The sequence below is a fragment of the Elaeis guineensis genome, chromosome 13, assembly GCF_000442705.2.
Source record: "Elaeis guineensis isolate ETL-2024a chromosome 13, EG11, whole genome shotgun sequence".
NCBI lineage: Eukaryota > Viridiplantae > Streptophyta > Magnoliopsida > Arecales > Arecaceae > Elaeis > Elaeis guineensis.
The window spans coordinates 8,497,085-8,509,078 of NC_026005.2; the positions used below are offsets into that span (position 1 = coordinate 8,497,085).

At 37.4% G+C, this 11,994-nt stretch overlaps 1 protein-coding gene across 1 annotated transcript; it reads left to right on the plus strand.

Annotated features, from left to right (window-relative positions):
• The first annotated feature begins 3,089 nt into the window (after positions 1 to 3,089).
• On the plus strand, positions 3,090 to 11,994 carry LOC114912588 (uncharacterized). Its single transcript, XM_029261195.2, has 7 exons — positions 3,090 to 4,367; positions 4,897 to 4,992; positions 5,916 to 6,025; positions 7,437 to 8,728; positions 10,707 to 10,820; positions 10,905 to 11,081; positions 11,756 to 11,994. The coding sequence occupies exons 1-4, from the start codon at positions 3,122 to 3,124 to the stop codon at positions 8,706 to 8,708; spliced, it is 2,724 nt and encodes a 907-aa protein (XP_029117028.2). The 5' UTR covers positions 3,090 to 3,121; the 3' UTR covers positions 8,709 to 8,728; positions 10,707 to 10,820; positions 10,905 to 11,081; positions 11,756 to 11,994.

Here is an 11,994-nt window from a genome sequence, read left to right on the forward strand (position 1 = left end):
AAAAAAACTCAGTAATTACTTTCATTATCCTCGGCAACGTATATCCGCAAGCATCATTCTATGCAGATTTTCTTGCCGCGTAGAACTTTTATACGCACCTCTCAGATTAATATAACTCATCCCAGGTAAAATTACACCGCCCAGACATTTTTACCTTTTTTTTTGGTAGTACCAGACATTATTTTTACTTATAAGCTCTTATAGGTGCATTATTGCAATAATTTGGATAGAAGCAAGAGATTATTTTCATATATAATGGAGCAAATTTATCAATATTTTTTGAACCATTCTGAACCAGAGAGTTCAAACTATGCCAAACCATATCAGTGGAAAATGATCTGATTTCGGCATGAAAAATAGCATGACAGCCATCTCAAAAGGAGAGAGAAGAAAAAGAGAGAGAGAGAGAGAGTGGAGGAGGAGAGGACTTCCGGTGATCGTCGGAGATCGTCCAAGGCAGCACTGAGCGGTCTAAAGGCGGTTAAGATCGGAGGAAGAAATAGGAGTTCACCCCTATTTTGACATAAGTAGCTCGAGCCTCTGACTATCCGATTCTGCTTAGCACCACTACACTCACTTATAGAGTCAAAAAAGCTGACGTTATTATTAACCCTTTTTGAGGTATGTTGGGTATAGCAATGCAACATTAAATCGGACCATCCGGTACCCAAAAACTTATGTGCTATTTGATATATCATCAATGATATGATCATAAGATGATGTGATCATCGGGATGATGTGTAATCACTCTGTTTAGTGTATCACTAGAATATCATTGGAAATAGAACTTCACTATATTTGTTGATATGTCATCAAGTAGTAATAGTAATAATGTATAAAACATCATAAATAGCCTTATACATTAGTATGTACTAATTACTATAATTTTATTAAATATTCTTCATTCATAACTTGTCACAAAAATATATATTAGTAGTAATAATAATAATATTTATTATTATTATTATGGATTTCTATTTTGATTAGATTATTAAAATGATATTATGATAATATTATATATAATCGAACTTGGTTAGTCTTAGTACATATTTGGGGGTGCATGTAGAATAATAAAAAGTGATTTTGGATCTAAAAAAAGAATTTTGAGTGTTTGGCTATAATCCAAAAATAATTCTGATTCGTGTTTAAGATCTATCAAAATATGATTTACGTAAAACTAACCTCCTCCTATTTTTCATAGACGTAGCACCGCAAGCTAAACATTACGTCTGCAAGAAGTTAGTTTTTTTAAGATAAATTACGTGTTATCCTCTTAATAGCCCTCGTACGTCTCTTTTTCTCTTTTTCTTATCTATCGAAATTTTTTTCCCTCAGATTAATCTTATCTCATCTTTATCCATGTCCCTGATTTATGTTTTTTTTTTTTTTGATTTTCAATCTCCTCTCATCTTTATTTACGTCTCTTTCAAAATTATTAATCTCTTCTTATCTCAATCTATATCCTTTTGTCTAACTTTCTTGTCTACGATGACTCTTTCTTTCTTTAGATTAATCTCATCTCATCTCCATTCATTTTTTAATTAATTTTTTTTTTATTTTTCAACTTCGAAGATTGTTAATCTTCTCTCATCTTTCCCCTTTTGTCCGACTTTCTTGTATATCAAGACTCTTTCTTTGATTAATCTTCTCTCATCTCTATCATCATTTAACTACATGAAAATAATTTCAAAAGAAATAAAAAAATCATTTTAGAATAGCAAATTTTATATCAAGACAATTTTAGAATCATTTTTATCCTTTTTGGTTATTTTATCGTTCAAAAGCAGCTTTTGAATCTGCTAATCGAATATAAAGTAAATTATTTCTATAGCTTCAAAATAGTTTTAGGAGATTGACCAGCAAACAAAAAACTGCTTTATCTTAAAGCAGCTTTTGATACCAAAACATAATTTTTATTAAAAATTAATTTTTTATCAAAAGCTACAGCATCTCCAAACAGTCTCATAGCCAATTTTGCCCATTAATATCTGGGCTACAGTTAGAAATGATTTAGTCAATCAAAATAAAATGAAAAAAAAAAAGTATTAAAGATTTAATATGATCCATTCATACCAATTAATCATACCTATTTATAGAAATAAAATAGGCATCTAATTATAAATAAATAAAAAAAAGGCATTCATGCTATTTAATTAACTTTACTCATAAAAAATAAAATAGGCATCTACAAACAAATAAAAGGGAGTGTTATTGAAAATTTAAAATTAAAAAAAAAATCATCTTGGTTTTTCTTTATAGCAGGTGTTATTGAAGAGAAATGTCAGAAAAGAAAGAGATAGGGAGATTTTTCTTTTCTCCCCAATTTAATATCGAGGGATATTTTTGTCCCAAAATTACTTTAGCATATCACCAATACCGATGATGTGCTATCACCTTGAAAGAGGTATTTGGTATGGGATGATCCACTCAGGATCAAGAATGATGTGGGTGGAGATGATGAGATCACATATTTGGTTGCACTATGATGATCTTACATGATGGTAATTTCAAACCATCCCTATTCCTCAAATCACCATGCGGTAATAAAAAATCTGCTCTTAAGAATGGATATCCAACGTCACTCTTGATGATTTTATATTAAAATATATTAACCAAAATATCCTCACATTTGAGAGACTTTGGAGAAAAGGAAATCTTTTTTTTTTTGAACGAATGTGCAGGTACTTAGGCATCATTTCTACGAAAGAGAAGAAAATCCTTTCAAAGAAAAATTTATCTAATTTTATTCTAAAATTTTTTCTGTTTTAATTCTCAACTTCAACTCCCAAACAAATCATCAGGGATATTTTTTTTTTATATGGTCCGTGACCTTAAATTTTCGTAATATATCAAACAAATAATTTTAATCTCAAAAATTTGTAATCATTATATTATAATAAATTAAATATAATAATTTTAAATTATTATTAAAATTAGATCATTTCGAAATTTGGATCATCAGTAATTTTATATCATCATAGTGATCAAAGTTGAATCGTCAAATGCCCTCAAACATACACTGTGATATTATTATTATATAATACAGTGATGGTGCGATGGGATTTATCATTATATTCTTCGTGGGTTTTACAATGTCAAATAAAATAATCACATCACTTGGATGATCCTGTCGAACAGTACCTTAGGGTTCGAAAGCACGGCCGCTCTACCGTCTCACAATGCGATGTCGCCGGCCAAGCTCTCCTCTGCCTTCCTCCGCCGGAGTGGCACGATAAGCAATGTCCTCCTTCCCCTCTTCCACCGTCATCGCCTGGATGACCTCCTCTTTTTCTCCTCCGCCACCGCCTCCGCCGACAAAGGCCAGAAATCGTCTCAAAGATCCCATTTTGTGGTCGAATATCTCATCAACTCGTGTGGCCTCTCCTCCACAGAGGCTTCCAAAGCCTCCAAATCCCTCGCGCACCTCAAATCCACCAAGAGGATCGACGCCTTCCTCAGATCCTTGAGAAGCCAAGGTTTCGACGACGCGAGTCTCAGAACGATCGTATCTCGCTGCCCCAATTGGCTCAACTATAGTGTCGAGAGGAATCTGGCTCCAAAGTTCCAATTTTTCCGGGATCTGGGCTTCTCTGGATCCAACCTCAGCCGGTTGTTCCTCTCAAGTGCCAATGTTTTTAGCCTCAGCCTCCACCGCACCATCCAGCCCCGGTTGGATTTCTGGATGCGCCTCCTCGGCTCCAAAGAGCACCTCGTGAAGCTCATCAAAAGCAACTTATGGGTTATCAACAGCAGCATTGAGAGGGTCATCATGCCCAACCTCTCACTGCTGCGGGAGTGCGGCATCTCAGATCAAAGGACGGCTCGGGTGCTGCGGCGTACCCCCACATTCATCCGCAGGAGTCCCAAAAAATTCAGAGCTTTGATTGAGCGGGTCGAGGGAATGGGGGTACCCCGCAGCTCGGGGATGTTCTTGTGGGCTCTCTGGGTTCTGAACCTTGTCAGTGAGGCCAAATTCAATGCTAAACTCCGAGTCATGAGGAGTTTTGGGTGGTCAGACGTTGAATTCTTTGCTGCCTTCCGCAAGGATCCGTTATTTCTTTCGAATTCTGAGGAAATGTTGCATGCAAAGATGACCTTTTTGGTAAAGGAAGTTGGTTTTGAGCCAGTGGAGGTTGCCTTCCATCCGAAGCCCCTGACATACAGCTTGGAGAAGAGGTTGATGCCTCGGCATCGTGTCATGCAGATGTTGAAGGCGAACGAGTTGCATAGTGGAAGATATCAGTTCAGTAGTATTTTGGTTCCTTCAGATAAATTGTTCATGAAGAAGTATGTTATCCCACACAAGGACAAAGTTCCAGGATTGTTACCGATGTATACTGCCGCATGTGGCAAGGAGGGCACCATCTAACCTTAGGTATTCCGATGTGCAAGGACTTCTCTTCATTCCCTTCCATGAATGCAATCTAGGTATTAAATTTGACTCCTTGAGCAATTACATTAGCAATGTTGTCATCTGGACATGTTTGACCAAAGTTATATGATTCTTGTATCAATATCCGACATAGTGTCGAATCAATGAGTTATGTGTCAAGACAGTGCATTGGACAATTGTGCAGAAGAGAATCTGGAAAGATGGTAGCGTAACAGCTGGTTGAATATGTTAATGTAGGTCCACATTGCTAAAATCTATTGTTTGTTTGCACATTTGGGGATCTTTGCAATCAAATTTTATGATGTGATATTGAAGATTTGTAATTGCATTTTAATAATCTTTACTTTAAAGAGAAAGGTACTTTTGATGAATTACAGACAGACTACTTATAAAGTTATCAAAGACCGAACTGTAGGAACTGCAATTTCCAGTTTAGATGTGCAGGAAGTTTTCTGTGTAAGATTGCTTAAAGCTTCTGTTTAAGCGTTTGTTCGCTTTGTCAGCAGGAACTATTTGTCATTCTGTGCAATTTCAAATTGTGGCAAAACATATATCTGACGAGGCCAGCACCACAGAATGCACTTGCATCTTAGGGAAAGGTAAATGATAATGTAGTGAACCAGAATATCTAATATTAACAGGACACAGATCATTTGCATATTGTTTGCATGCCAAGGATTTTTATGGTTAATGCCACCACTCTTGTTGTGACTACTATAGCAACTTTTTGTGCAGAGAGAGTTCATATTGACCAGTTCAGCCTCAAAGTAGTTACCTGAAAATCCTGTTAAAGAACATCATTCACATTGTCAGAGTTTGGTGAGGGGCGGGGAAGCCCAAACTCTAGGATCTGTTTATGATGGCCATTTCATGACTTCTAGAGATTCAGGAAGAAAACAGGATTGATTGATAGTTACATTGGTTTTATATGTCATGTTTGTGGTAAGACGAAAGTAGGGTATGATTATTGTCTCCAGAGTATTTTTCTTCAGAACATTTTACTGGCATGGGGGGTAGCAATTATTCGTTATCCTGTAATCAATTCATGTTCTTAAATTTTTCCGGTTATGTGCATACTAGTGATGCTCTTTTCATCAATTTCAGCTTATTATCTTTCTACTTCTGGTTATAAGCTTACAGCTTCTTAAGGTTCGCACGAAGGTCCATGAAAATTTATGGTTCTTTTTTCTTTAATGCTTGTATTAATCAAAATTCACAAAAAAATGCCATTCCCTCTCTCTAATTGTTCAAAATGTTTTTATATATAAAGTTCATGTTTATCTATTCTCAGGAACTTCTGATATAAGAGTAGGAAAACATTTTGTTGCTTCTATTTGTGATCCTCTGAAAACTTAGTTAACAGTGAAATCTAGGGCCAGTCCTAAGCATGATCTTTTATTTTCTGTTCATCTTCTCAAGGTTGGCAATTTTCAGTTGACAGTTTGAACTTCCTTCTAATGTTGACACCTTGTCTATGCCTCACCTCATTATTCCACATGCTTGTGGTCAATGCGATGATTACATTTTGGTGCTTGCATAATTCCCAGCAGCACTATATACATTGGCTCAACAATGCCTGAATCCATGGCTGCTTTTAAGTTGGATCATCCAGTATTAAGAGGACCCTCAAAAGTAATTCTTCAATCCTCATATCTCTGCTTCTTCTTTAGCTTTGGGATATTTCCATGAAATATTTGAACTTAATCATTATATCATGCGAACAATTATGAACCATATCCTTTGTTGGAACCATCATGAACTTTATGTTTTATGTTAAGGTTACTTGATCACGACCATGATTTCAATTACAACAAGAAAGCCTCATCCCATCGAGGTGAGATCAGGTTTGGAGTACCATTCTAAATCAGTATTCAAGAAAGAAACAGAAAATTAATTGAGAAGAAACATAGGACTGGGTTTCGCTCAGGTGTCGAGTGATTTTGGTATGTGTGCATGGTCTGTACATGTATAGCATCCCATTGTGATTCTGACTAATCCAATTAGTTTCAGTATTAGGGAGACATCAGTTGTAAAATCGATCCATGATTTCAGTGCAGCAGTGTTCTGATTCAGCAAGGAATTTCTCTGCTACGGTGATAGATATCATACAGTTGGAAGGACTGCTCAAGTGAAATAATTGGTTGCATTAGATTATATAACAGAATTTCATTATTTCTGTTCCATTTTGTCTTTAATTATTCTCCTTAGACACTTATGTGGCATCATGTATTGAGAACTTGTTGTCTCGGTTTTTAAGTCATCACTATATGTAGCATGATATAAGTATAGAACCAACTAAACTTTAGAAATGTGGCAATTTTCTCTAGGATAGGATGCCAACCTCCTAACTACAAGATAAAAAGATGTGTGGTGCTTCTAAAACTAGTTCTAGTTTAAGGTGGGGATCCCCAACCTTGTGGTGTAGGAGTTGCACATCAGCAGTGTGGCGCTTGTCTGAGATTCTTGTGTTACCCTAGCACTGCTCCATATAAATCTCCCAGAGAAAAGACATAGATCTAATATATGGCCCCTATTTTGCATGTTTCGATTGCCATACATCTCAGAATACCAAGCATTTATCTTATGATTGGTTTGATTAGGAGCTACGGCTCAAATCAGAAGTAAGTGCCTTAGTAGCCCTCAAACAAGTAGTTAAATCAAAGATAATCAGATCCAATGTTTGCATGCACGCGTGTCATGGGTTCCTTTCAAACATTATAAATGCTATGATTTTTTTTTTTTTGATAGATTTTTGAGATGATGCCATCATGTCGCCTATCTTGGAGATGGATGCTTGTCATTTATCTCAAAAATGAAGAGCATCATGGTGGAACAAGGGGGTAGAAAGATGAGCAAGATCCTTTCATTTCCAAGTTGAGCGATATGTTGGTCATCTTGGTATCCATCATTCAAACGGAGGATTACAAAAGGAATTTCGAGTCAATTTTTACGTTTCTGAGTCATTTATATTTCATTAAAAGTTTTTTTTTTTAATCTTAATCCATGACTGTATGTAAAAATAATGATAATATATCTTTGGTAGACCCCTGAAAACCAGATACGAGAGGAGGCGTCCTCCAAAGCCCTGCCGAGGCCTCGCGAGAGCTCCCTCTCCCTCTCCCGCTCTCCAAGTATGTTGGCGTTCAAGTCCCCCCTCCTCTTTTACCCCCTCTCTTTCCCCAAGATCACTCCCTCACCGTCCCTCCTCCCCTCCTTCCATCTCTGCCGCCTCTCCATCGCCGCTGCCGCCGCCTTAGAGGAGGACCGACCTCCCAACCACCATTTCATGGTGGAGTACCTCGTCATCTCTTGTGGCTTGCCCAAAGACAAAGCCATCAGAGCCTCCAAACACCTCACCGCCCTCAGATCCACCCTGAATCCCGATGCGGTCCTCCGCTTCCTCAAACGCCATGGCTTCGACGACGTCCACATCCGCCGCCTCATATCCTCTTACCCTCCCCTCCTCTGCGCCAGCGTCGACAATTCCCTCGAACCCAACTTCCAGGCTCTCAAAGCCATCGGCTTCTCCGATGCCACCCTCGCCCAGCTCGTCGTTGCAAGCCCTCACTCCCTCATCCTACGTTCTGCCGCGCCCAGGATTCAATTCTGGAGAGATTTCTTCGGTGGCAACGACAAATCCCTCCTCCGAGCCTTAAAAAAGAACAAGGGTCTCATCACCCATGACATCAATAGGAACATAGCTCCAAAGATCGATCTTTTACAGCGGCAAGGGCTGTCGACAGAGGAGATTGGTTTCCTTGTGCAGAAGGCTAGCCGATTGATCACCCTGAGCATCGAAACGATTGCAGAATTGGTGGAGCGCACTGAGGAGCTTGGATTCCGGCAAGACTCGGGGATGTTTGTGCATGGATTGGTCGCCGTGACCTACGTCAGCAGAGGTTTGCTGGAGAAGAAAATGGAGCTGCTGAAGAGTTATGGGTGGTCGGAAAGGGACTTTCTTTCTGCGGTCCGGAGTGCTCCCTATATGGTTATAAACTCAGAGAAGAATCTCCGTGCAAAGATGGAATTTTTGGTAAGGGAGGTTGGGTGCAGCCCGGCCTACATTGCTTCCCACCCAGCGATCTTGATGTATAGCTTGGAGAATAGGTTGGTGCCAAGGTACCAAGTTTTGCGACTTCTGGGCTTGAAGGGTTTGAGGGGCAAAAGGCAGGACCTTCTGTCTGCCATGACAATTTCTGACCAGAGGTTTGTCGAGAGATATATACTCCTTCACAAGGAGGCTATGCCCGAGCTTCAGGAAGCTTTTGTTGCTGCTTGTGCTGGCAGAGACCCATTTTGGTTTCAGAATAAATGAGCTAAGTGGATGAATCTGAGGTATGTCTTTTTTTCTGAAGGAGAATCTGAGGTATGTCATGTTAGAAAAATGTTCTACCAACTATTCATTCACTGATCATCGACTGTACTATACCTGGTATTGCATCAGATAAGTGTGATAGAAATTAATCTACTTGGCAGAGTACACTGATAGCCATGAGTCTGAAATTTATGTTTTTAGGCAATGCAATGTCAACCATTAGTCTTTTAACTAATGCAGTAGATAACCTCTTCATCAACAATATTTGTCCATGGCTTTCCTTCAGAAATGCGTTCATGAAATGCAAGCTTCCCATTGGAAAAGTAATTGAACGTTCATGAGTTGTGAATGTTATTACTAAACTGTGAAACGATTGTTGAGAATATTGTATCCAGTAATTTAGATATTGTAGTTCAGCTTTTATGTGTTATTTCATTATAAAATTTTTGAGTAGAGGACTCTGTGGAGGTTCTAATGTCCACCCACATGAAGATAGCCTGCACATCTCTTTTGAATTATGTTAGAACTCCAAGAGGCTACAGTAGAAGAAAAAAATAATTTAAGAGGTCCTTGGGATGAAATACTTTTTGACTTTTCAAGAAAAATCTTTGTCCATGGGACCTTGTCCTTAAAGCGCCTTTATTTATTTATCTAGATAATGCCCTAAAGTATCTTGTTAATCAGGTTTTTTCCTTTAGGGCATAGATGCCATCTTCAAAAGCAAACCCAAGCATCTAAGCACAACATATGAGTTTGTCCGTATATTTCTATAAAAGATTTTCTCCTTTTGCCTTCTTTGGGCTTAAAGTTACCTAACAAAATGGACATCATCTTGGGAACTTTGAATTTTTCCAACTTTTGTTTTAGTATGATTTAACCCATCTTCTTCATAAGCCTGTGTCCAATCCTTTATCTGTACTTCCTTTGTTTGTCGGATTCCCATGTAGAAGCTAAACACTTGATCTGGATTCTTATATTTGAACTTGACCGTCTATCCTGTCTAGACAACTCTGAATCATATCTTATCTGACACTAGACGTTATATCAAACCTCTCTAGTCATAAGCATGATAGCAAAACCAACCAAACCTTGTTCTGCGAAGATGAAGTCAGAAAACACTATTCTAAATCTAGAATGCTCCAGAATTAATATTCAGCAGAAACTTACAATATATAAGATTCATTTTGATAACCATACTTGTGATTACATATTTACAGATGCCGCCTTGTCATTGTGACTAATGCGGTGAGTTCCAATTGAGGAGGATAGGTATAATTGACTGATTCAGCTGCATAAATTTTCTGTTTCATGAATCAGAAACTTTTCCACAATGATACTGTGGAAGCAAATGAATTAGTTATGTTGATTTTGTGTTGTAGTTATTTTATACTCCATAACAGTTAATCTCCTGAACACTATCATTGACTTTTAAATTCATAAATTTAGGTCGATTGAGATTTATGTGACTTTTAGGTTTATCATTAGTTGATTGTTATGATTTATGGGGTTTGTCAGTATAGGGGTTCAGTCTTTTTCGCATTTTGCATGTGATCAAATACATCACTAACCTGCTGAGAAATTTATTACCTTTAATAAATTGTGTTGCTGGAGGCTTGGAAGTTGGAAACGTATTCAGGAAAGACTCCAATGAGGTCTCTTGGCATTCTTCATGTGAGGATCATGCCAAGATTATTTGCATGTTTGGTCATATCAACAAGTGACGAGCTGGCCCAAGATACCTCTTACAATTAGCTAGAATGCTCATCCCATTTAACTGCCCGGATTTTTGCTTAAGCTTTGGTAATTAAGAAGGGACTGGCTCCTAAGAGATGTGGTGCTAAGAAGAGATCAAATTGCATGGACATTTCTTTATTTACTTTATATTAATAACATGAATTGCATAGTAATTCTAATTAAATGAATGTAGAACTTGATATTTTTTCAATTAAGTGGCTGGTTACTGATCAACATGTTGTTATTTTTAACTGTGCTTGATAGGTGTTACAGATCTTGGACTGAAAGAAAAACATGTCATGTGGCCACTGCTTATCTCCAGAATTCACAGATCCACGATCAAAGGGATCAAGCCAAATCTTAAGCCTGTCATTTGGTGTAAGCTGCACTTACACTTTTTCAAACCTTTAGAGCTTTGCAGTGTTAGGCAGTTCCTTGACAACCTTTTTTTTTTTTTGGCAGCCTTACAAATTGCTTGTAGTTATGGATCATCCTGTCTCTGTAACATATTCTGTCAGGATGTTGGCACCGGTTCTTCTCTTCTAATGCTATATGATATTAGGAGACAGCATAACATCAAGCCACCAGCTAAACTCGAGTATCATGTGACACAATGTCTTGTCAGGCTTAAAGTTCGAGGTAAGAGTTAGGCATGTTGTGACTTCAAGAGAATGTAATCATGTGAGAATGCTTTTAGCTGGATCTCATATGATGGGGAATCCGTGTACCCTATTCATTTTCTTATCTGCTATATCTGATCCATTAGTTGCAATACTGGTGACAAATTGAATAATTCATAGGTTGCAACCTGGCATTTGTTTTGAGACTTCTATTGTTAATGCAGTCTAGAAAGTGAAGAAGATGGCATTTGAACTCTAAGACTTTCTCCTTTTATGTTTAGAGTTTCAATAGTTTGTTCTTAGCCACTATGGATATTACATGGACCTGTGTGGCATCATTGTTTTATAAAACAACAATCCATTTGCTCTCAAGTAGGATAAAACTATGGATCTTCGATGTAAAAAACTAATGCCCTACAATTGAGCTATGAGGACTAATTCTACTTTAAAAGACTGCTACGACAATTATTCGTTCTAATAGTTAAAAAGCACCAACCATTTTATAAAGTTCCTAGTCAAATGCCTAATTAATACTACCTTTTAGGATTTTCATACATATCTGTTGAATGAGATTTTGAAATTATAGAAATTGTTCTACAAAAACATGTTAAAAATTAAATGGTTTTGGTGGTTATCCTTTTTTTTTAAATAGCCTATTTCTCTTTCTGATTCAACATCTCATTGCATGCACAGGACTTTCTCCTCGGTGAAAAAGACAAAGGAAAATACTCAATATCCTCATATGGAATGAACTGCAGAGAGTCAGCTTGCAAACATGACACTCCACAATTGAGCTATAAGGATCATGCCCTATGAATTTCTATATATTCTGACACTAAATATTTTATACTACTCTCATTTTGCAAATAATCTAATCTTTTGTATAAATTGCAACAACAAAACTATTCTTCTCCCTGAAACATTTTATTTTA